This window comes from Astatotilapia calliptera, chromosome 18 (assembly GCF_900246225.1).
Source record: "Astatotilapia calliptera chromosome 18, fAstCal1.2, whole genome shotgun sequence".
Taxonomy (NCBI): Eukaryota; Metazoa; Chordata; class Actinopteri; order Cichliformes; family Cichlidae; genus Astatotilapia; species Astatotilapia calliptera.
In genome coordinates, this window is record NC_039319.1 from 12,172,932 (window position 1) to 12,199,710 (window position 26,779).

A 26,779-nucleotide genomic window follows, 5' to 3' on the forward strand; every position below is an offset into this window, starting at 1 on the left:
TTAGAGTTTTTAGAGTTTCTTTTTTAATCGTTTTAATCGTTAACTCAGTTTCCCTGGGTCTTTTCCTATGTGTTATGAATAAATCTTCTTTTTTTGGTACCAGTACTGATTTTATTTTATTGTATTTATCCACGACACCTTAAATGCCGGGCCGTAAAAATATTGGTCGGACATAAACCGGTCCGTGGCGCAAAAAAAGGAAAAATAGCCGCAATCTCCAATCGTCCTTTATATTTCTTCATCGTTTGATGTACCAAATGTTCAGAACTCAGACATATTCACCTTACAGTGAATAATTTACATTGAAAGCAGCAAATCTCCTCCAGCTCTGAGAAGCTGATTATTTGTTTAACTAACTGCTTATCAGAATGTTGTTTCAGTGCTAATGATCTGCATTTTCCCCTCATCCAGATAAGATAATCCAGACACGGTAGTATATTGTGGACGTGTAAATGGAGGCTGAGTTATTTGAGCGATAATTAATAAAATGCCCAAAGAGGCCAAAACCAACTATTTATCCTGCTGATGAATGGTGTTAAAAGACCCAGTTTTTCATAATAAAAGAATATGTTGCTCAAAAGAATTCTATTTCGTCTTTTCGTGCGATTTGTTGCTCATTATAAATTTCATTTAGGGAAAACATTTACACTGTGATTATTATAGTTATTATTAATACATTTCTGCCTGCTCTTTTGTGTCTATCATAGTGCTCCTATTCGATTAATTATAAAGTAAATCTCTCTCAAAGGTGTAGGCAGCGAGAGACATGATGGCTGTGGTGAATAGAAATGTGCCCCTCTAACGACTCTAATTGATGACTCAAAGCAGTCTTTTCAGTGTCTGGTTCAGACTAAGGGATGTATGGAGAGTGGAAACCTTTGTGAAATCTCCCAGTTTCTCTGTTTCTCACAATACAGCATGTAAATTCATCAGTGGTCCCAGTTTGTCTTGTTTCAGTCATGACATGTTGTCATGAGCTAAATTTAAGCCGCCTTAGTTTTTGTCTGCCAGAGTTTTGTTTTTGAACTTGCTGTTCGCAGGTAGAGAAGAGTGCTCGGACAGTTTCTTTCTCTGCCGCTGCTCCAAAATTCCTCACTTACACACCAGGGCTGCTATGTTCCACTTTCCAATGTGAGCCACTATCGGTAGGACTGGAGTGTATTAGATTCTCTATTGGGAATGTGGTGCTAAAAATACTGGCCTGGCTGAAAGTGTACACTGATAGGAACTTGCACTCGCCGCCCTGTGATTATTCCCCTTCTCATTTTAGTCCTCTGCTTTCTGCCTTAGCTGTGACTACACAGCCACTGACCCTTCGTATTGTAAACTTCGGCTGTTGTTTGTTCTTTTTAATGGCGTTGCTCGACTGTGTGTGGGGCCTTGTATGATACAGAGAGAAGCTTGTAGTTGTAAATGTGTTTCCTAATGGATCTACAGTAGGCTGCTGGCAGTTTGTCAGTCAGTTTGATGTGAAAAGTTTAAATTTGAAGTAGATGTGCTGAAAGTAAAAGGATTGTGGCCCGTCATATGTGCTTACAAGTTAGCAGTGCCTCCAAGGAGAGCTGCTGATCTTTGTGTAGTTTAAGAAGAGAAATGTGCTTTTTAACAAACTGAGCTGCTTTTAATGGGCAGCAGCTGAAACCCTCATTTGAACATTTTACGCTCCGTTTTAAACACGCCTCCGAGTTGTAGGCTCAACTCCAGATAAGTGCTGGAGAATTAGCTTCCTGGTTAAGGTTACAAAGTGAAACGCTTGTTGTTCAGTCTCCCGGTGATTGGACTCCGTGTTTGTGCTCTGCTTGTCTTGTACTGTTATGCAACAGAAGGTGTAAAATGAGCTGCGGCCATAAAGACAAGTACACCTAGTGGTTACATTCGTCTCCACACGGCTGACCGGTTGACTGGTTGATGTCCCCGGCTCAGCGGTTGGTCCTTTGGTAAACAAATGCAGTCCACTCTCAGCAGGCCGCACACCTCCAGCATGACTAAGGCTGGGGTGACCCATATAGCACTTCCATGAGGTTAAGAGTTTGGCTCATTTGAAAAAAGGCATTTTAGGAAATTACCTTTAGTTTTCTTTATACTCAACTCCCTGTTTTTTTTGTAGCTCTTGCAACACACTGGACATTCATCTAAAGCTGACGAAATCAATTTATTTATTAATATTTCTTAATTTCTGCTGCAAGTAATAAAAGTAATTTTATGTCTGCATGACTCTTACACCTGGCAGAGTCATCAAAAGTCCAAAATCTTTTAATTCATGCCTTATTTTTTAATTCTTTCTATTTCAAGCTGGGCATGTTCTGTTTACATAAATATGCAGGTCAGGAAACTTAGTTCAGGGTGAGTAAAAATGTGAGAGGATTTCAAAAAAATACCCAGAAACTGCTGTGGTTCTTAGGGTTAGCTGTAATATTGTTGAGTTTTGGACTAAACATAAGCAGTGGTGTCAAAATAACACTTGACAGACGAATGATAGTTTCTGGCTAACATTAATCTCACGTGTTGCGTCACAGCGATACAGTAGACAGAAAAACATGTAACCCGTCTGCGGGGTGGCATAGTTAAGGAATTTCTCATCGAACAGGATCATGTGTCTGGGTGAGCACTGACAAAGCCACAAATCTGCTACTGGTGCAATACATGGCCATTACCAAGGACAAATATTTTTAATGCATTAGCTAATGTTTTTTATGGTCTTGAGTTACAGAAGCAACTCCACAAATCAACTCGGCATAACCAAGGATGAGCATAGCCTCACGTTGATGACAGCGCTCCATATTTGACAGAGGCTCACAGACAGATATGTGGTTGCTAAACAAAATGTCAAGGAAGATGGTCTGGTCTTTATCAAAGTTAGGGACATAGCCACATATTTTCTTCAGGAAAGAAATATCTCCTAATTATCAAGAGATCTATTTTCCCCCCCATCTGTCACGTCTTACTTCTTCGACCTTGTTTTTCCTGTGCACAGAGCAGACATCTTGTGTAATGCACGTTCGGCACTGAGAAGAGCAGACAACACATAAGATTAATTGTCCTTAGAAATTTTTTTTGTCTTCACACCCAAGAGCCAAAACATTTTTCTGAAACGCATCACAGTTTCGTCACTCTTAATGGCGTACTGTACATTTGAACCTCTCCACCAATTTACTGTTTATTATTCTGTATGTGACACTAGAACTCGTTTCTAAAGAATATGTTTCTGTCTTTCTGATTCTCTTTTCAGTTTGTCCAAGCAAGGACATCCGCAACAATGTGACCAACCTGCGGACGCTCGAGAATTGTACTGTGATTGAAGGCCACCTGAAGATCCTACTCATGTTCAGGACCAGGCCTGAGGATTTCAGAGGCATAAGTTTCCCCAAGCTGACAGTCATCACCGACTATCTGTTGCTCTTCAGAGTTTACGGGCTAGAGAGCCTTAGCGAACTCTTCCCCAACCTGACGGTCATCAGAGGCAACAACCTCTTCTTCAACTATGCCCTGGTTGTGTTTGAGATGCTCCAGTTGCGCGAGATCGGCCTTCACAGTTTGATGAACATCACCAGAGGAGCTGTGAGAATTGAGAAGAACCCTGATCTCTGCTATCTCTCCACCCTGGACTGGTCCAAGATCCTGGACTCGGTGGAGGACAACTACATCGTGGCCAACAAGAATGACAGAGAGTGCGGCGATGTGTGTCCAGGGGCGGCAGTCGGAAAGACCACCTGCCAGACGACCACCCTCAATGGGCACTTCAGTGAACGCTGCTGGACCCACAACCACTGTCAGAGAAGTAAGCAGCTTTTTATTAAGATTATCTACTAAAACGTGTGCTATCTGTGATGCAATCACCTATTAACACATCCATTCATCCATGTCAAGTCAAGTTTGTTTATATACCACATTTAAAAAGCAGCAGCTGTTGACTAAAGTGCTGTATTAAAAACAAAAAATAAATAAAATCAAATAACATAAAACAAAGGACAAAATGATAGCCTTTAAGAAAGGAAACAAAGTGAGAAAATCCGAGTAAAAACAACACAAATAAAAGGAACTCTGAACTCAAGCATTTAGAAGCCAAACATTAAAAATGGTTTTCAGGTGTCTAATGTCAGAGAAGTACCAATGTTGGCCAGTTTGATTCACAGTTTTGGTGAAAAAACTGCAAAGGTTTCTCAAAACTTGGATTGTTGTTACACACTTCTAGATTCCTTGCAAAGGATTTTTTAAAAAACATTTTTAAAGGGCTGAGGTCAAAGTCAGGAGCACCGAACACTGACCTCTGCTTTCTGTTCATTTAAGTTAAGAACATTTAAAGCCATCCATGTCCAAATATCTCCCGAAACAGCGCAGCAGGGCCTTCAGAAGAATTGATGTTTGAGTGGCACGTAAATCTTCAAGTCATCTGCATATAAGTGAAACGCAAAAATAAATAATAAGTAATAAATAATAATAAAAAATTTTTTTTTAAATGAGCAAGGGGGAGCATATGAAATAGAAAAAAGGGCATTTGAGAAGATGTATCTCGGTATTAAATGCAGCGCTGAGGTTTAAAAGTACTAAGATGGCAGAATCTCCTTAGTCAGTAATAGTTAAAAGGCATTTAACTTGAAAGTTCAATCCATCCATCCATCCATCCAGTGAAACACCATTCCACCTACCCATTCATCCTGAACTTTTCAGTGACTCAGATAGTCACAAGCCTTCTTTTATAACAAATGTTTTTTAAATACAAATTCATTGGAAATTCAAATTCACTTCTAAATCTACACTTGACAGTTTAGATATACAAAGATAAAACTTGAAAGGTCTCAAAAAAATAGTCCTGCAATAAATCTGGCCTTCACGAGGAGGATAATGTCCAGTTTTCACTAACAATGTTTGAGGTCGTGTGTATTCGGCTGTGTGATCATTCTTGAATGATGCAGTTTGACATTGACCCGTTTCTATTGTGTGCTTATACCCTTATTGATATTAATATGAACAAAAGAACATGGCTACCTGTATGGATAGCATGGCCGTGTGGATACCATGAAAGGGCATGGAGGGCACCACAGGAGCTCCTTGTGACATAGCAGGCATTAATGACAGCAGACTGATTGTAAAATGGCTTAAAGCACAGGTGGTGCAGTTAAAGTAGGTTTTTGTATGCAGGCTGAAGCATCTTAACTGGCATTGCATATGATCTTTGCCAATAGGATGTGCAGAAGGAACTCAGCTGAAGCATCGGCTGATGTGTTGTGGCACTGATTGCTGGTTGAGCTTGACTTGTGGGCTGCCAGAGCCCAAGCTGTGCTCATTTTGTTGAAAGATATTTGTTATTTCCACACAGGTGAATTGCTTTTGCTTCTGTTGTTGACCAAAGGCTCTCTTTTTGGCTCGAGCTGAGCCTAATGGGGAGTGACAGCTGAAAGGTCACCGATGTAAAGGAAAATTGTGCCCTGGATTTACAACATAGCACAACACAAAACAAGGGCTTCAGTACAAAATGTAATGCAGCAAAATCTCCTTCATAGCTTGATTTTTCAGTGTAATTGTGGATTTAAAGTCATAATAAAATGAAATTCCATCGAAACATAAAACCAAGTGAGGGCTATTGTGTTTCAATGCATTTGTTTCCTTCAACAATTTTAATCAAGGGAGTTATCGAAATGTTCAGATCTTTTTATAATGATTATTGTTAAATAATGTCCAGATTTCTCTATCTCAAGTTGAGATCTATTTACGAGCCACCATTTTTATCTGGAGATCAACTTGGCTCAGTTTTTCTCCCCTTTATGTCACCATTTAGTGTTTGCAGCAGTCAAAAAATCATGTGTTTTTTTTTTTTGTTTTTTTTTTTCCATGATTGTATAAGAAACTGTGTCTAACATTAAAAATTAGATTTGCCTTTTAGTTTGTTATGATTTTTGCCAGCGATTAGTGGCAGCTTTGCAGAGCCCTTCTCAGCTTCTTTTCATTGGTACATCAATATTTCCATTGGCTTTTGCCACACGTCTTACCCATCCAGCTTTTACAGAGTTCAGTTCAACTTAAATAAGAGCTGATGAGGGTATTTGTTAGAAACAAAACATGTCTTTGTGTCAGAGTAAATCTCATAAATATAAAATACAGAGACATAACAAAACAAAAATGGGCATGTCGCTCCTTCTTGATGTTGAAATGTCAGACCTCTGTCATGTGCTAGGGTAAGTTAAGTAGGCCAAGCTCTGTGTCAATGTTGCCTGAACTGTACTCTAATGTGATGCAACACCTTTCCAGTTAGTCTGTGAATGTTTACTCTCAATAAACTGTAGTGTCGTCATTTCTTATGTTGTGGGGACGTTGTATAGAAGACGTTAGACATCATGAATGTTCATGATGTCTAACGTACATTGTGCCTTTTACTGTACAACAAGGAGCCCACCAATTTACACATAAAGAGTTCAAGTTCAAGTGCTGAGAAGAGTTTTACACATGGGTGTCGGCCCATATCATTACACAACGCTGCCTACATTATGTCCTGATGCATGCTCAATAATCCAGGTAAGGAAATCCCAGAAAGTTGATTCTGTTCGTCTGCATGCAGCGCTTTCAGTGGGAGAAACGTTTCATCACTCATCTGAGTGTCTTCTTCAGTCTCAGGTTTATGAACCGTAAAGTTTCAGGTGAAGCCACTGGAGATCCCATATGTGTCAAGATTATCGGTACAGCTCCAAACACAGCATCTCTGTGCCTTTCAACCCCCAAATAACACACTACACCAACAACTGAACTCAAGGGGCTTTATATTGTAAGTAAAGACCCTACGATATTAAAAAGAAACCCCCCAAATCACTTGATCTCCATAAGCAAGCACTTGGTGACACTGGGAAGGAAAAACTCCCACTTAACAGGAAGAAACCTGGGCTCGGGGAGGGGCAGCCATCTGTTGTGACTGGTTGGGAAAGAGGGGAAAGAGAAGAGAGCACAAAATACAGTAGTAGTATATAAACAACCAGAGAGAATGAAGAGTATCAGGAAAACCAAACAACCTCTAGCTAAGTTGATGGCACAACACAGAAGAGCTACCTCATTACTATACTGTCTGTTTACACCTACATGCCAGCGGTCCCTCCTTCGGTGATGAGGATGGATATCCTGGACAGGGAGTAGTGACGCTGAACTGAGGAGGTGCCTTAAGAGTGGATCCTCCACCATGCTAGAGTGCTGTAATTAGGGCTGCTCAATTAATCGAATTTTAATCACGATTACGATCTGGGCTTTCAACCTAAACCAAACCAAAAATGCCTGAGCCGATTATTAGCCCCTCCCTCGTGCTTTACTCTCGTGCTGCTCCGTGTGGCAAATCGAGCGCACCTCTCTGCATTTCGAACACGTGTCACAACAATTAAGAGCAGCGGTCCCCAACCTTTTTTGCGCCACGGACCGGTTTATGCCCGACAATATTTTCACGGACCGGCCTTTAAAGTGTCGCGGATAAATACAACAAAATAAAACTAGTACTGGTACTGAAAAAAAGAAAATTTATTCATAACACACGTGAAAAGACCAAGGAAAACAGAGTAAACGATAAAAACGATAACAAAATAACACTGAAAACCGATTAAAAACCCTGAAAACTATACATTTCACACCGGAGCCTCAACTCTCGCGGCCCGGTACCAAACGACTCACGGACCGGTACCGGTCCGAGGCCCGGGGGTTGGGGATCGCTGATTAAGAGGACCCGAGGGAAGCTCGGAAAGCTAAGCAGAAGTTATTTGGAGAGGAGAGTGACTGCCGTTGGTTGAAAAGAGAGGTAAAAAAAAAACTTCAGTGGTGTGGAAACATTATGGGTTCGCGGAGTCAGACGTGGATCAAGTAGACATAGTGTGTAAACTCTGCTACAGTGTCGTAGCTGCACCACAGAGCAACACTGCAAAGTTCACTAAACATAGATGTTTACATTTTTCATTTATTTTTTATATTGCAAACATTTGCACTGTTATCAGTATTTGCACACTATTTTATATTATTTTTTGACAATCTTTAAAGTCATTATTCAATACATTGTTATTGTTAAATAAATATCGTCAAATAATCGAGATCTCAATTTCAGTGAAAATAATCGTGATTATCATTTTTGCCATAATCGAGCAGCCCTAGCTGTAATTGTAGCCATTTCCCAAGTGTCAGTGAATAATACTCATGGCCACTGATCAATGGCAGTGAAATTTGAATATTAACAGTCATGAAACTGAGGTTGTGGCTGATTGTTTGGCACTGGTGTGAGTTTCGGCTCCCACTGAAAAACTGGGACTGCCTAGATTAGTTTAACAAGTCCACTGAACCAGTGTTTGTTTGCAGCAGCGGTAGTTTCTGTTGCGCTGAGCGCGGCCCCATTATTACGCTCATCAGCGCCTTTGCCACTGAGAAGTGTGTTTATAGTTTTTCCACTAATGACTTTTTTGCTTGTGGCCACTTGGTTCACAGCCATCTGAAGTCCGTCTGAAGTATCTGCAGAATCGGCTCAGAAGACCTGTTGTCAGTTTGCGGTGGCGGTGAATCTTAATCCGGAAGTGTTTAAATAAAAAGTCTCACCGATGATTTCCTAATCGAGACAATGAATCAAGGCCAGATGTTGGCTGGCAAGCACTGATCTCCAATCATGGGCCTGCGGTATTGTGGTCTGTGACCTGCGGTTTTTTTTTTGCCTACTTTCACTAAAGCATGAAAAAGACCTGTTAAGCTCCAGCTAGAACCACAGGGCACAGTGTTGCATTCGGTGTCCTCTTCTGATGTACTCTGTCACTGCTTTTTATAGACCTACAGGAGTGCTTCAAGTTAGAGGCTTTCCAAAAACTTGCTGCATTTATTTCCATGATGATTTACACAAAGGAACATGCATGCATGTTAAATATAAACACAGGAATACACCTGATAATAAAAGAAAAATGTAATGTAACCTCTTTCTAATGCATAATAATTAATCACTTTTACTGCTTTTTGCTTTTTTATTTTGTTGTAAAAGAAGAACTAAAATTTATCATACTGTGATACTGTTATTTTTAAAGGAAGCTTTGGATAGACAGTGGTTAAGTGCCAGGGGTGACTGTGGGTCTCTTACACACACACACACACACACACACACACACACACACACATTCTTTCTGCAGTCTGTACAACAGCACGAAACAAAGCTGCGCAACCACGAGGCTTGGCTCGGCTCCCATGTTTGGAGTAACAACCCATTTCTCTTCCCTGCTTCTATATCAGGGGTAATTTGAGCCTCTCGGCGAGCAGCCGCTGCAGATTCCCCCTCCTTTTTACCCCAAATTGGAAGCTTCCGTTCAGCATAGTGGCAAAGCACGGTTACCGGAGATGCTCATTACCAAATTTGATTAGATTTAGCTACAGGGGCGCAAAAAAACACCATGTAAACAGCCGTAATAGTGGCAAACATGAGACACCGCCCTGCTCCCTTCTTTATATTTGCAATTTGCTCTTTGAAATGTCCAATTTCAGCTTCAATTCTGTTTGTTATGAAGTTTCATTAAAACTAAATGCCAGACAGAAAATACACATCCACGTACAGTGCACTAGTGTTTCTGTAGTTTAGTCATTCCAAGATACAAAAATGTTTTTGTTTTATTTTTTAATTTTTACAGAAAATGACACAATCACCCCCCAATTAGACAGCTAAGTTGTGGATTAATTAGTAACTGTATTTACTTAGGCCCAAAACAGACTATGCTTTGAAGTCATTATATCAAATAACCTGAATAATAACACATAAACATAAAAGGTAAATAATAATGTTAAATAAAAGTCAATTATATGTATTTTATTTTAGCTCTTTTTAACTAAAATCACACTCTCTTGTAGCCTGGATGTTGTTTGGAGGGTTAAGGCCGAACTCCATCGGTGCTCCGCTTCTGTACAGGTTAAGACATGCCACGTCACTATTCAACACCAGTAACCAAATATTCACCTAAAATTAGCCTGGGGAAATGTGCCAGGACACTGGAGCTGTATCGTCACCGCTAGACACTCGTTAGACTTGCTTACAGCATCATTCGTGACACGGTACAACAGAACTGTACTGTGAAATGAAGTCAAATGAAGTGCAATGTTTGTATTTTCCCCATTTTTCTGTAAAGTAGGTTAATATAAAAGAATAAAGGGAGTTGCAGTGTAACCGAGGGTAACCACAGGTTTATCAGCGAAGAGTGATTTATTTATTCATATAAGAGAAAACATGACATTAAACCGAAAGCAGCGCACTCCGCGGTGCATTAAAGCCAAAGTGAACAAACAGAACAGAGATGTTGTTGCAGAAAGGAATGCTGCCTAACCCTAAGTGAACAAACAAGACACAAGACATGTACTGGGCATAAACTCCCTAGAACACACACAGAACAGGAGGAGGAAAAGAAACGTACTCGACAAATACAGAAGGAATAGAAAGAGTCTGGAGGCCAGTGACAGGACCGAGATGATGATGATGATGATGATGCTGTCAGTTTCTGTCAGCACCAGAGTTACAAGGCTTTAAACAGTAAGCTGTTACAAAACAATCCATCAGGAGCAGACACTTCAACAGGCAAGCCAACCAGTCAGGTCATTCAGAAACAAACCTGCAGGCCTTATTTAAAAAGGCATGTTTTGGCTACGGGACAGGCTTAATGCACTATTATAGACAAATATTAAGCTTATAGAATGTAGTTTAAAAATGTGATCATTGTTAATTGATCCACAGACGCACATATTTTTCTTTCTGTGACCAGGAAAGTAATTTACAGAACAGTTTCCTTCAAATCTGCAACAAGTGACCCTGAAATAAATGAAGCCAGTTGAATAATGGTGCAATAAGTGTACTGTCCTCTCACCTCATCGTTTGGTGTCATTGTTAGGTTATGTGAATGGCACTACGTATGGTTCGTGTGTAGGCTGTAATTTAGCTGTAAAATCTCTTATTAAATGCAACTGCTTTGTCCTGTACTTAAACCATCCATGCACACTGAGATCAGCTGAACCTCACAAGGGTCAGTGTGAACGTGCTTCTATGGCCACATGGTCTCCACAAGCTGAATACGTGCACGTCTTTTTAAAGAGACATCTAATGTGGCGCAAACCAAATCAGCGCCTTTATGCCAAAGAAAATATCGACGCCCACTTTGAAAGACGTGGTCGCCACTAACAGTCGATGGTTACAATGCTCCTTCCTCTGTGCATATTTCTGTTAATATCTGAAGTCTTCTGGCTTTTTGTCTGAGAGGCGAAACAAACCAGGCCTTTATTTTCCTTTTAAAAACTGAAATTGTGAGCTGGCACGAGGGGGAATGTTGTACTTGAGTCTGTTTTCTTTTTAATGAAGTGCTGTTTCTTGCCAACGCTCAACTGAAGATAATGGGCATTTGATTATGGTTTGGTAATGGCTGTTATGTGGCACGGCTCGTTTGGCTGTTAAGTCAGCTAAGCCTGAGTCCTTAAAGGGGCTGGCAGCTGAAAATATTGGATGTGCTTCAATAAGAAATCCGGGACTTCCACTGATGATCCTAATATTTTCCACTGTTTAACGCTGCTGACAGACATTTCTCCAATGTGTCTGTCAGATTTGTCCTTTTATACATGAGAGAGAGGGATGAGGAATTAAATGCAGCGTTGCTTCTTCGCTGTCCCCTAGTCTTTCTTATCTAGTAGTCTTTTAATTTGTAAGGCGAATGTGCCTGAAGAAATAACAAACAAATTGGATTAGTGCGCAGTGTTTCACTTACCAGCTAACAGTTTAGCTCTGATTTGAGGAACATGAAGAATCACATTTACTGAAATGAAGGTTTATTGAGGCATTATCTGTCATTGAGAGGCTAAAAAGTCATAAAAAGTAGACCTATAATGCTCATTTAGCATTTTTCAGGATTCATAGTTCAAAATAATCCTTATTTCTCTTACACTGGGCTCGGCGTCTTTTGTCTGAAACAAGCTGTTTTAGTGCCTCAGTCTTTTTCCTTCTGATTGGCTGGCTCTTACAAACAAAATGCTGAGCTCATCATACAGAGCCGAGAAAAAAAAGCTGTCTCAACTCTTGCTCACGTGCAGACTTCAGTATGCGCATCCACTGTTTTATCAGTGATATAAAAGAGAAACAGAGCTGGGCGGGCTTTAAGTGTGTCTTTCGCCGCACAAACGCAGCCGCACTGGCTACAAAAATGTGTGAATATACTCGTGCAGGCTGCTTGGCGCAAACGGAAAGTGTGATTGCCAGTCAGTTGACAGTTTCAAAGCTTTGAGATTTGAAACTAACACTGTCACCACTGCTCCCTGCAGAGGCTCATAAAGGGCAAAAAATTAAATTGTCATTGGATATTCCACCCATCTGTGTTCTACAGGGTATCTGGGTACTGTTTAATTAATTGATTACATAAAAAGTTGTCAGACTTATTGCAAAGTCTCAACAGAAATGTGATATAGCTTTCCATCATACACTACTTAGGCGAGCATTAAATTGCTGTGTTTGGTATCAGAGATCTTTATATTAGACTGCTAAATACTGCTTGAAGGACGCTGGAGAAACAGTGTTTTAGGAGTTCATAGTCTCTGCCAGAGATGCGACACTCAGCGGGTACCATCCTCATCCTCCTCCTCCCCTGCCACCACAGCAACTTTCACCTGTGTCTGCTACATAATTAATAAGCATCCATGAGGTGGAGTACAGCTCTCTGCAGAGACACAGCCTGCCTCAAATTCAACGTGTGTGCAGGCTGATTCTCTGACAATCGGGGAATTGTTGCGAAACAGCCCGAGCGGGTCAGGTGACGATCGTGTGCCGGACCTCGCTTGAAATGGAGCGCCCAAAATAACCCTGGGCTCATGCCATGTATATCTGCGCTCCAATCATGAGATGAACTGGGAGATTTGTCAGGGTCAGTGTGTCTGTGTAACAGACGGACTATAAATCACACGGGGACATAACCTCTGCCAGTGTGTGTGTGTGCAGACAGAGCGGGCGGCCATTGTTTAGTCTTGCTGCTAGGAAACACGGGAGTAACATTGTGGTGTAATCGTGGATATGAACGCATCAGTTATTCATGCAGGCCGTATCGGAAGGAAAAGCAAAGCCACCATGGGGGTAAGGGAATGGGGCCCCACCTCGCCGTTGACCTCAAGCCAGTCCTCTGTGTCGACCTTGTCGCAGGTCCATCACGCAGCAGTCAGCGCTGGCGCCATAATCCCTTTCCATTCTAAACAATGGTGGTTGTAGAAGTTCACGGAGTGTTCTTCCCAATTGTTTCCTGTCTTTGTGGTCCGCTTCCTCTCCGAGGTTATGAATGGACGTTGAGGCCTAGAGTGTCGCCTCAGTAGCGGCAGACACTTTTATGAGACCAAAATACTGAAGGCTGACCTGTGGAGAGTTTAGCTCGCAGAAAAAAAGACAAACTTCGCTGCTCGTAAAGCTGTTTGTAAGGAAATGAAGGATTTTCTAACCAAGTTTTATTATTTGGGAAAATTGAGTCACCTCTGAGAAAATCTTTTAAAAAAGCTTCATCAAAGTGTCTTAAATGACTCATCGCTAATATTTTTATTTTAAACTATGACTCCGCAGGTGTCTCCATCTTTGTCATGAAACTTGAGAGCTAAACTGGTATTTTTCCTTCCACTCATCCCATGAATCTTTTTTTCTCACACACGGCACTCGTTCACGCTGATTTCCTATGATTTATATAATATTAATCCTGAAAGCTTAAATCTGTAGCTTTCTGCACACCCCAGCTGCAAGACGTAAATTAAATGGTATTTAAACTAAAACAAAGGTAGAAAATCCAGATCCGTGTGTGAAAGACGGCGTGTCCTTGATGAGCCTAAACAGCTTTTCTACCTTTAAACACACGCTAACACAAGCTGACTCACTTACACTGTGCACAATGTATCACACCTCCTTAATACAGGCTGCTGTGGTTTTATTAAAGGATTGAAACTGCTGTTTAGTGACGTCACAAATTTGGACCAGAAGCTGTTTTTTTTTTTCCATCCAAAAGAAGCAGCACAATCCCAATTTTATGTCTGAATTCCCTTTCTTTTATTTATGTTTCCGCTGTGCTTCTTTGCCAGTGTGCATCTCATCTGTGAGCTATTTGGTTTTCTTTCTTTCTTTCTTTTTTATCGCACCACAGATGGAGTTGTCTTTTTACTTAGAAATAACCAAAACTACATTTAAGAAGCGCCTTTCAGAACCAGTGCAACAAAGCGGTGCATTTTGGAAAAGTTATGCAAGAACGAGAGCACATCTATCAGAGGAAGGATCGATAAAATGCTCAAAGTTGCTTTGAAGTAAAATAAGTGAGCAAAGCTGCTGAACTGAGGTTGCTGTTTATTTGAGTTGGCCATGGCAAACACCAGCTCGGTTCACAATACAGTAGTTGAGCTGTGCAGTGATGTATGAGGACCTTAAAACCCAGTTAGCTGATAAATTGTGTATAAATTCTGACTCCTTTGACCTTATTGGTATCACAGAAGTTCAATTTGGAATTGGGCAGGAAGTGGGGAGGGAGGGCAGAAAAGATGGGACAAATGCGCCAGTCATTAAAACTTGTTCCTCTTTTTTTCTTCCCCCCTCAGCTACAACTATGCTCTTCATGGTCGCAGAGTACTATTTCACCAGCATAAAGCTAGCCTCAGAACCCCCAATACACGCACCACAAGTCTATTTCTTTGAGCTGACTTAAGTGCTCTGGCACTCAGTGTTGTGGAGCTGCACCCTGCAAACCCTCTCCGTTCAGCTACTGGAGCCTTTCCCATGGAATCCCAGACATCTCAGGCATCTGTTAAAGCAGGGCCGACAGGCGTTTCTTCAGCGGCGTGCACGCTCACCATCGCCATAGTGGATTTGAAACATCTCGCCACAGTTTTACAGCTTATTGAATAATATGTTAAGAGGAGATAAAAAGAAACAAGTTACATGCAGCTTCGATCCAGATGTTTTAGCAGTTCCTTGTCGTTCAAGTGCCGCGTGATCAGGGTGGATAACATTTGCGTTGCAGTGGTGATATTTTTTTCCTGTGCCAGATTGTTTTTGTTCTTGAGCCGAGTGTGAGGTATGCGTGTGATCTTCAATGAGCGGTGGAGCAAAAAATATCACTGTTGTATAAATCCATAACACCTCACTCCATAAAATGGCACTGATGCGTCAGAGCCGAGCCCTGTTATGTTTTGTTTTGTACCCGGGGCTACAAATAAATCACAAAATAACAAAATGCCACGTAAAGAGTGCTCTTGAAAACGGTCTTCGGTGAAAGGAAGCAGATTTAGAGACTCGGTTATAATTAATTTTGGCATCCTGGTGCCTTAAAGGTGGTGAATAAGTAAAGCTTCTCATTTGCTTGAATAATGGCTGCTCCTTGCGAAATAATAACTCCTTGAGATGGCTGCTTTTGTTTTATCTTCCTTTGTGATATCGGGTGTTTTTCCAAGCAGATGTTCATTATTTGCGTGCTCAGAAAATCCCTAACTCTCTTTATGGTTTTCAGAGATTTTCTTTTCGTTCCACAAAGTCTGTTCTTGGTTCTGCTAGAAACCTAAAACATATGCACTTTCAAAGATTTAGGAATCATAAGTAAAAAAAGAATTTTATATAACAGCAACAGTAACCTTGGTTTTCCTTTCTAAACAAGTCAAATAAGATGTTATCTGCTTAAAAAAGAAAGGAAAAAACTGATGGTGATTGGTTTGGATGCCCTTTGACAGCGTTAATCACGAGTAAGAAGATTATTAAAGACGTTGTGACGTTGCATTAATAACATACATGCTTTTGATGTCATAACAGGTAGTCGTTATTTGACCCTGGCATTGAACCCTGGCGGGAAATTAAGATTCAAGGCTGTGGCGTGCGTCATTTGCCTGTCCAGCAGGAAGCGCAATTACCCATCAATGAGCGCGCTGTTTATCATTTCTATTCCAGTCACGGACAGAGTGGATATCCTGCCTTCAGATGACAGAGATGGCGGCGCAACATTAAAAACAAAAAGTGCTTTTCCATGTTGTTTATGTGTTTTTGTTCTATTAACTGAGGCCGGAGGCAGTTAATGAAATTGTTTACGGTTCCTGTTGCTCTCGTAGTCGTCTTAACCGAGCCCTGCTGCTGCTGCTGCTGCTGAGTCAGATCAGCTGACAAGTTTTTAAACGAGACAAATAAACCTGGCTCGTTAACCGTTGCTCTTTGAAAAGTCCCAATGACACAACAGCTCTTTTTTTTGTCTCCTGTGGCATAAGTGGCTTTAGTTTGAATAAGATTGGATGCAGGTAGTTTTAATAAATTCAAGACACATTATTGACTACTTTGAGTTCTTTCTGTTCGGCAAGACTAAATCATTGAAATAAATTCAAGCTCAGAAGAAGACTCAAGTTCAGAATAGCTGACACTCAGATTCTGCTGTCTTTTTGTTTGAGGATTTTTTTAAATTATTAATAGTGTTTATTTTGGGTTTTTTTGGTTTTTTTGGGTTTTTTTTTTGGTTTAAATTTTTTGGCTGAAAAAAAAAAACAACACCCGACGGTTATGTTGGAGTGTAAAATATCCAGATCCTAACTTAAATGACATCCTCAAAATAAAGCTGGAGATCATGACATTTGTAGGAGGGACATGAATATGAAAATGGAAAAAATTGGGATTTGTAATAAATGTTTTAAAAAATAATAATCGCTGTTTGCTTGACGATGTTTGTGTAAAGTTTTGATTAGATCGGCCCAGATACGATACATGCATACATATGCTTTGATCGTTATAGCAACACATTATGTCAAACCCATCAGAGTTTTGGTTTTGTCTAATCTATAGCTTTCACAATATCAGATTCTTTCTAGATGATTACAGTGGCCACAGTAATTTGAAATAAGTTTATTAGAACAATGTTTATTGATCAGAGCTACCACTCATCTAATTTACTGTGTTTTGTCTTTTATTTGGAAATTGAAAAAGTGAATTAAACTCTGTGTTTGGAGGTGGTGAGAGCGTTTGGAACCACATGTGCACAAAAGCATAAAATAAAATTGAATACAAATGATAAATAACATATCAGCATTCTTAATGATCGTGGTTATTCTTAATACTAGCATTTCACAGTACCATTACTCTGTCTGACGGTTATAGAAAAGCAGCAAATATGGCCACCTAACTATAAAATGAATGTTGACAAAAAAAAAAACTATTGAATTAAATGGGAAAAACACAAACGAGTTCACCTTATTGCACCTACCCTTTTTATTCAAAATGTCGACATTTTTATAACCAGATTTCACCAAAACAAAGACCAGAGAAAATAACACAAACTGATGCCTCATTCATGACACTTGTACTTTGAGTTTATATTTGTTCACTGTCTGACTATATCACACTTGTTTCAGAAGTTTTCCTCTCTGACAGATACAGATTTTATTTTAAATATTTTTTAAATGTATCTACCCCTCAACCTTTCAGTTAACTAGTCCAGACAAAATAATTTTTAAGCAAAATTTCAACGTTTCAAATAAATAAATACACATAAAAGAAGAAATGTGAGATGTTATTAGCAGTGGTGTCGCTGGTCATCACCAGTGGATTGTTGTTGTTTTTTTTTTAAATTTTCCTTTCTCTGTAAGACTTTGGTCAAATCAGCATCAGGTCTTAAATGTCACCCACTTGATTAATTGCCACCTTTGCACTTTCATTTGTCATGTATAGAGGGGAGGGGTAGGGACTAATATCACATCTGTTCCCGACAGGCAGTGCTATGGTAGTAAAATGAGTTTGTGTCAGGTAGTGCAATGTGTCTTTACTGCTTTAGATGAGCTGAAATCATGAATTCAGTGATGGAAAGGATAAAATCCTGGATAACTCTGTAAATATTATGTCTTGCAAAAATAACTGTAGAAAATGACTCAGCCACTCTGTCTTCTAAAATTACTCTTTCAGCATATTGGCAGAAAAAAACAGACCAGTGTATATCAACTTCAAGTCTTCATCAGAGTGTGTCACCAACACACAATCAGTCAGAATGAAACACCAGCCCTGGGTGGCAAACAGCTAACGCCTGTGTCAGACACAGGCATAAGTCTTGAGTCACCCCTTATTTCTTTTATATGCTGCAGGAAAACGGGATATAGGTGTAGTGATTTATTGATGCATTTCAAGCATGCATAGAAACAGAGGTTTATAAGGCAAATGCAGGTTTGTACAGAAAGAAATTTGCAGATTGTTCTTTGGACTTTTACCTGTCTCACTGAAGAACACCTGTCAGATCAGTCATCAGAGCCATATATCAGGCAGCTCGCATGTGATTCTCTGTCAACACAGCTGATGTTATTAACAGCGGTGTCCAGAGTAACATCAGATCAGCCAGTAACAAGTTGGAGTTTAGAAGAAGCTGGAGTCAGAGACTGGATATACTGCTGTGAAAGAGTAACGGAAAATAAACTGTTAGCAAAAATATCCCAACCTTTCGTACACAATGCTGCACTTTCTCTGAGTCCACCTTCCCACGGTTGTTGTGCAAAGCAAACGCACCCAAACTCGTACTCCCACATTAAAGTTCAATCTGTCTTTAATCTGTTACATTAGGGCAGATTATTCTTTACTCTAGGTCTTTCTCTGCTAGCCTTTTTTTTCAGCACGATCCTTGAGTTTAGCATCTACAAACAGAAATGTATTTTTTTCTTCATTTTTCTTCTTCTGGGCCTTCAGCAAAAACCTTCTTTCATAGAAACTAAATACTACCCTTGTCATAGCTGTGGAATTTTAATTGCCAGCCACTGCACCACCACGTTCCTGTTTGGCATTTTCTCAACTCTCATGTGATCTCAATGCAAAAAAGGTTTGAATAGGTCGTCGTTTCATCACCACCAAAAGAGGAAAAAGCTAAAAAAAATAAAAAATAAATCACTAAATTATTTCAGGGAGGATTGTGGTTAATGAAAACATGTAGAAACTCTTTACAGTTTATAGCGCTTTAACTGCTTGAAACAACACAATAAGAACCTCTTTATGCAGTTTGTGTTTTAATTGCTCAGCGGTCCAGAACAGTGGACCTGTTGAAAACTTGAGTGCGTCACTTTTTCTGTCTTTCTGACACCCCACATTGCTGCAGCTGGGCAATGCAAATCTTTTTTTCTTCACCCCCTTTTTCCAAGTTGGCACTGACTTGATAGGCTGACGGAGACCTGATGCGGTGTTGGTTGTTGCTGTCCCTTTTGGGCCGCGGGAGATTGAGCGCCTTATTGTGCCGCGCTGCCGCCTCATTCAAATGAAACCTCAGCTTATGAGATAACGTGCCAGACATTTCTGCAGGCTTATTCCCCAGCCTTCATGCAATCCTGCTGTACTTTGCACGGAAAAGACAGAAATTGACCAACGTGTCAGTGAAATAAAGCAATAAGAACCAGGAGACTTTTTTTTTTTTTTTGCACGCATCTGTAAAGAGAAAAGACAGAGAGGGAAAGAGAAGTGTTGATATATCGATATAATGTGACCAGGTGATTGTACAAACAGAAGATTAGAGATGGAGAACTCAAGCTCAGTGTGTCTAATTGGTACAGATCAAACTGAGAAAGAACCTCTGCTCGTCAAAAACTGCCAGCGTCGGTGTTGACAACAAAAAGAAGAAGAAAGAAAGCAGCCATGTATTTAGGGATTTGCATGTTTTAAGGAAAGAATAGCAAACCCCTCCAAACAGCCTCCTCGGGATCCTTCCCCGCTCTGGAAGATCAAAGGTAGCTTGGTGTGGCCTCGCTCTCACAGGTCATCACGGTCTCCACCTTGAAACATTTCTGACAACCGCACAAGAAATGAGTATCTCCTTCAGTGTGGTCGCTCGTTATTATTATTTAAGCCTGCATGGATTGCGATAGGGGATACTTGTGATAATGATCATTTAGGATCATTGAGCAGCTTCGCAGATATGGCAGAGTGTGGAGTAAGTCATTTGGACAGTGAACAAGTGACTTTCGATTTGTAAGTTTGCTCACTTACAAAGAAATGGACCGTCTCACTTTTATGGTAGTTTCATGTTAATGGAGAGAGACAGAGTATCAAAAAACAAAAGTTATAAATTGATTTGCACATCGTTGAGTGATACAAGTGTTCATTCCACAAGCATTGAATTGTTACTTGGTGGAGGAACTCAAACCTTCAGCTCACTCCACAGATTAAGGTCTGGAGGCTGGCTAGACCACTCCATGACCTTAATGTGCTTCTTCTTTAGCCACTCCTTTGTTGCCTTGGCAATATATTTTAGGTCATTGTCATGCTGGAAGACCCATCCATGACCCAATAATCACACCAACAGTGTCATCTTCTTCTTTGTCAGCTTCTTGCTCATGTTTCTTGATGTCCTGTCCTTTGACAGCTCTTTGGTAGAGGTTGAAATGGAAGAAATTGAATCTTTTGTCAGCTGTGCTTTAAACATATAAAGAGTTGAGATAAGGAGTATCTGTAATTGATTGATTGTAATCTGTGCCACATGGAAGCCATAATCTGGATGGTTAACGGGATAAAATAGTTATTTCACTCAGTGCAAATCAATTTAGAACTTTCATGTAAAGTGTTTGGTTTCTGGATTTTTGGTTAATATTCTGTCACCATTAAAATGAAACTACCATAAAAATGAGAAAATGTTCATTACTTTGTGAGTAAACTTACAAATTCAACGGGGATACGACGGATTTGTCTGAGACTGTCATTCAGGAAAATACTTTAGCGAGCCTGAGCATGAGTATAAATGGTGACATTGCTGGTGACATTTATGTGTATATTGGGCTGGACAGTGTAATTTATTTCCTTTCTGATAACTTTCAAACTGTAATTATATGAGGCTATCCTGCAAAAAGTGGCAGTTTTTCGCATTTTCAAAATCTCTCATTTATATTGAGATAGTAGCTTTATATTCTAGTGGTTTACACCATCATCAAACAAATTAGAGAGCTGCGGTTTAATCCTGAGAGGGGCGAGAAATCCCTTTGGGATAGTGTCAGGAAGTGTATCCGTTTCCACAGAAGTGACTGCTTGTAAAAAAGGGAGCAGCTAAACATAACTTTTAATTTGTATTGCAATAAGTAGCAGTGTATGGCATCAACTAAAATTTAATTTGTGTTATTTATTATTGTATGTGAAAAAGGCCTACATGATGTTCTGAGTGGACAAAATGAATCTTTTAACAAAGTATTTCTTAGACCAGCAGTCCAAAACCTGAAATGAAAAGACTTTATTGGGAGTTAATGGCAAAACTGACTAAATATTATTATTTTTTTAACTTTCTGTAAAGTATTACTTCAGCTTTGTTTGTTGCTCAGTTTAAAATCTTAGCACATCCGTGTGGTTTTGCTGCATAGGAGGTTGTAATCGGTTCTTTAATTATAATGGTTCCGCATTTAAAAATTCTCACTGAAAGCATAACGAAGGAAAAACATCATCGCCATCTTTCACCACATTTATGGATTTCCTTGGACTTTAACATTTAACTAACTGCAGTTGCAGCTGAGGGAGGAGCTGTCAGTTGCTGAAAGCGATATTTCAGTCTGGGTGGAAAAGTTTCCAAAGCTGTTGAAATCTGTAAGAACTCGTAACAGGTTGTAGACATGATGAGGCACGATCATCGTCCTGAGGCGCCGAGCTGTTCAGTGCACAATCAAGATTGTCTTAGCATGAGTTTGTAGCAGAAGGAAACCATGTTTTTCTCAACTGGCACTTTTCTTTTGAATGTCAGAGATGCATATGCATGCTAAAATATACTCCAGGCGCTCTTAATGGGAGCAGCTTGTGGTTTATATCAGCGTAAAGGCAGCTGATTCATAGCAGTGAGGAGATGGAAAGAGTGGAGCCACGCTCCTTGCTTTCCCTCAGCTTGAGCCTGTTTCTGTGTGGCTCTCGTGTTGGTTTGCGTATGACTGTTTGAGTAGGACACAAAGGGTTAAACCGTCTGCTTGTCTTCCTTGGAAAGGGGAGAGGCTACTTGAATGGCTAGCTTCTACAGCCAGCCAACACATTGGCTAAGGCTGAGGGTGGATCTGTTGGGTCTGTGCTGCGACATGGAGCACACTGGAGGATCAGGAGTAAGTCAGTACACACAGTAAAGCTTTTGTGTATGTGTGTCTCTTTGTGTTTGTATGTGAGTGGGGAGAAAAAGCAGAAATTCAGCTTTTAAATGAACTTTGGTGATGGAGGCAAAAGGTCAAAGCAAGAAGCAGTTTATTTTATTTTTCTACTGTCTGTAAATCCTGACTGACTGACGTTGATAAGGGGCAATTATATCATTTGTTTTTCTAGCTCGGTGCCCCCCTTTAGCTTCCCTCTCACATTCTCATATTGCTGCTGCCCTCACCAAGCACACTCCTCGTGTGCCTCAGCAGCTTACCTCTGTTAATAAAAGAGGACAGGGGGGTACATGTTGTTTTGTTCATTTAATGGCAGACCTCGTGACACTAATGAAGACAAGCCGCTTCAACACATGCACACTGAATCCGAATGGTGCTCAGCGATCGCTGCCCAGCAGAGGAAACTGCTACAACAACTGCTGCACGTTACTCAGATTCATTGTTTCCTTTCGCACACATTCCCCTTGCATTTAATGTCAGTTCAGCCTCATAAAGACGCACATGCTCACATCTATACGGCCTCACCTGTAATGTACCCTCATTATCAGCCCTGCTGCTGAGCGGTTTTAATCTGACTATCGTGGATGAGGAGCTAATCTCAGCGGGCAGGTCAGTCTGCTGTATTTACCTCTGAGAGTCCTACATCTCCCCTTGGACTCATCGACAACACAGTGTGGCACATTCACACACCTGCCAATCCACACAGCCTCCTGTTACGTAATGACTGATTTACACGCATGCACACAAGCAAACATGTGTAAACAGCCGATCTGCAGACTTGAGTCTTTAGTTGAGCTTGTTTACGCCCAGGAGACATTTAGTCGCATATTTTTTGTAACCGTCAGGACGCTGCGATCTTTCAGTGTTTTCATTTCTCTTGCAGAGCTCTCTATTCTCCCAAAGAGAGGCCCGTGGATACATTTTCTGCAGCCGCTTTAGATCATTTGTTTATTCCGTGGCTGTTTCGGCCAAGAGCTTAGAAATACATGGATATTAAACACAGGCCATAATTAATAATATGTTTTTAGGTTATATCATATCATACATTCCAACACTTTGTGGTGTGTGGCAGTTTTATCAACATTAAGGCTTCAGCTAAATATTGTTTTCATTGAAACAGGACAAGGTTTCTCACAGCCTGAGGAGGATAAAGCTGCAGCAACACAAGCATAAAAATGCCTTTACAAAACATCCCAGACCCAAATGACGAGCTAAACTAGTAACTGACATTTAGATTAAAACATAATTACTTATTATTGACCTTCATAAATAAACTCTGAAATAATTCTCCCAGCATTAATTAAAAAGACACGTTGGTATGTTCTAATGAGCCAGACAGTTTGATTTATTATTTGCCACATCTTAAAGATGGATTGTTTGCATTTTATATTAGTTTCTTTTAAAACCGTTTTGGAGGTGCACAAAATTATGACACACACTGGTCTGTAACACTGAGATCAGAGATGTGGGAGAAGAAATCTTCATAAAGGGCTGCTGAGATTTTAAAACATTTGGACAGAAGTTTGGAGCTCTATCACCGATTTCCAGTCTTTGTCAGACGAGCTCCAGTACTTCTTAATCAACAGCAGGTTTCATTTGATTTTACTGCCTTGCAAGCCGTTCAGATAAATTTTAAACATGTGAAGTCAGCTTTTAGGTCTGTTTGGTAAATCCTAAATTCATACTAACTATATGAGGTGGACATTTAAGTATTTTTAAGCATAATTGTATTGCAAATAAATAGCAGATATTGCTATTGAAATGTATTAATTAGTAAAAAAACAAAAAAAATCTTTTTAACCCCTTAATCCATCATTTTCAGCTTCTTTGTTATTTTTCCAATAACTTACAGACTATTTAATCTTCTCAGCTGTTTGCTAATTAGTTTTCATTAGCCACCGCTGCCCTTTTCATTATAACAACTATTACAGTCGCATATTAAACGTTTTTTATATAGCACCTTTAAAAAAACAGTCCTTTTAACGTACAGGCATGAGAACAACAGTAAAAGATTAGATTTAATCAGAGAGCAAACATAAAAGTTCACAAAAAACATGAAAATGTTCCTTGACTGATTAACTTAATCTTTCCATGTACTGCTTGGAAAACAAGATAAATACCACCCAGGGTACAAGTATCCCTGGTTACTTGTGGTCTTGTGGAGATTATCATATCATGTCTCCCAAGCACTTCAGTTGCTTAGTCATTGTTTTCTTACTTAACTTCATGAGCTTGGATAGTGCAAAGCTTAAATGACAATAAAAGGGATTGCAAATAAACTCATTTTTAACCAGCCCTCACGTGCAAAATACTTGCATACTTTAAATGCCAGTTTCTCCCCTTTGTCTCACTTTCACCAAGCCTTCTGGAGAAGTATTTTTCTTTGGTCGACTTGGTATTGGATCCCTGCTATTTGTATTTAGTATGCTCCTTGGCCAATGGCAGATGGTCCTCGGGGCTGCTGGCTTGCAGAATAGGGAGGGATTTCACTCCTTCTGACAGAGATCTGATCACATGAGGTAAAAGTTCAGTGTCAGTGGGGACTAATCAGAACATGTAGGTGTTTGATTTTTGATAAGCTCCTTTTCCTGTCCTTTCTTTAACTCGTGTCATCTTCGTTTCACCTGCAGCACACTCTTTCTAACCTCATCCTCCTTCTCCAATCCTCAGTGTGTCCTGTTCAGTGCAAACATCGGGCCTGCACCAAAGATGACCAGTGCTGCCACAGCCAGTGCCTGGGCGGCTGCCTGGAGCCCAACTCAGCCAGTCACTGTGTGGCCTGCCGCGGCCTCCAGCACGAAGGTACCTGCGTGCAGCGCTGCCCAGAAAACCACTTCACCTACAAGGGCTGGCGCTGTGTCTCATTCGAATTCTGTCAGAATCTGCACAACACATGCAAGCGGGAGAAGGAGCGCAGCAAGAGCACGGACTGCCGCGAATACGTCATCCACAACGGCGCCTGCATCCCCGAGTGTCCCTCTGGCTACACAACCGTCAACTCCTCCTCGTAAGTGCACACGCCGTCAGGCTGAGAGGCTCTTAATGGCCCATAGAAGAGCCACTGGATCAATGAGGCTGCAAACATAAACACACAGACCCCAACGATACACATTTACCTACTCAATGGTTTTGTTACACGATGCATAATTTTCCCTACAAACACGTCTAAATTTGTCTAAATTGGGTTGCATGTTGCTAAAAATGCTGCGATACTTTCATTTACCAGTGCATTTATAATAACTGCAGGCTGACTATTGTTAGTGAGCAGACATCGCAGGAATTTTGTTATGATGGTTTTTTTTGGCACAAAATGCGAGATTGCTTCAGGGCGCTTTTTTTTTCTTTTTAGTTAGAGGCAATCAATCAGAAAGATCTTTCATCCTGCAGTAACATGAAAAAACAAAAACAGAAAATATTCAACAAATTCAATGTGGAATTAAAAATAGTCGGTCGTGTTGCTGCCACTGTGTGTGTTTGTAGCACACCATGACGGTGCAGGAATTGGTCTTCTTGCTGAGCTCAGACGTTGCTCTGTGTCTGTGTGTGTACACAGACACAGAGCAACGTGCACACACAGACACAGAGACCTCTTTTTCTTTCTGTGTGTATATTTGTGTGTTTGTCAGACACCGCAGACAGCTAGGTCAAAGTGGTACGGCACAGCAGGGAGCCGGGCACGTCTGCATTTCTGAATTTGACTCAGTATCCTACATTTCTGTGTTGCTCACTCGCTCGCTGTGTACCAGCCAGACGCTTGTGTCTGCACTGCAGCGTGCGATCTTTATGTAAATGCAGACACTTGTGAGTGAACTGTGTTTTCCCTTTTCTCTAGCTCTGCAGTTACCTCAAATAGGTGTTGTGCTTGTGCTGACCTGCCAGTGACCTTCGCTGTGTCCCTCTGACACCTCCGCTTACTGTGACTGGGCTGTCCACAAGGGTGGGTGTGCCTGTAAGCACAAACACTCCAGACAGCCGAAGTCTTTCTGCTTGGGCAAAGGCTGAAAATGCAGCTCGGTCTTTCAGGACACGTAGTCGTCTGTTACAGAACCACTGGCCAGTGGTGAAACATCAGGGGACAGGCTGTCAGCACCCCGGGTGCTTGGCCTTGACTCCCCTGGCTGGCTGCGGAGAGATAGAGGGCGTGTCTGGCAAGCAACACGCAGCAACAAAGTCCATGCAGTCTGTCAGTGATGACAGGAAAGGTGGCAGTGCCACTGCTGCCAGGTGTACGGCGTTACGTGTATTTCACCTTTATTAATCCACAGATGATTTGCCAAGCACATAATCTCTGTTTGAACCACATGCAGCTTCACATTCATGGAGTTGCATGCGGTACATTCACACCTGACAGGTCATCTGAAAGCAGATCCATCTCCAGTGGAGCAGATGAGGTGCTTTGTTTGAAAACACCAGTGTTACAGCCTCGGGCTTCAGACAGCTTTAAGCTTTCATTTTCAGGCAGTTTTCTATTCTTTGCTTTATATTATGTGAGTTAGTGTCATCTCACACACACATCATCCCATCTCTGGCTCTAAGCACAGAAGCCCGACCTACATGCTGTTCAAAGGTCATGCCAATCAAATGAAAGTGGGCTTAATTGGTGGTCTGCCTTAAATGCAGAGGAGCTAAGCAGCTTCTTCCAGACGAAAAAGGAACCAAGGCACTGCACTTTTGCTCATCACAAGATAAGCAGCGATTATTTTGATATGCAAATCAT

General features: G+C 40.8%; 1 protein-coding gene across 1 annotated transcript in view; it reads left to right on the plus strand.

Annotated features, from left to right (window-relative positions):
• insra (insulin receptor a) overlaps positions 1 to 26,779 on the plus strand; it is a 54,257-nt gene that overhangs the window by 8,114 nt on the left and 19,364 nt on the right. The window contains exons 2-3 of the mRNA XM_026150677.1: positions 3,230 to 3,778; positions 24,733 to 25,069. Coding sequence (XP_026006462.1) covers positions 3,230 to 3,778; positions 24,733 to 25,069 — 886 coding nt within the window. The remainder of the gene's footprint in view (positions 1 to 3,229; positions 3,779 to 24,732; positions 25,070 to 26,779) is intronic.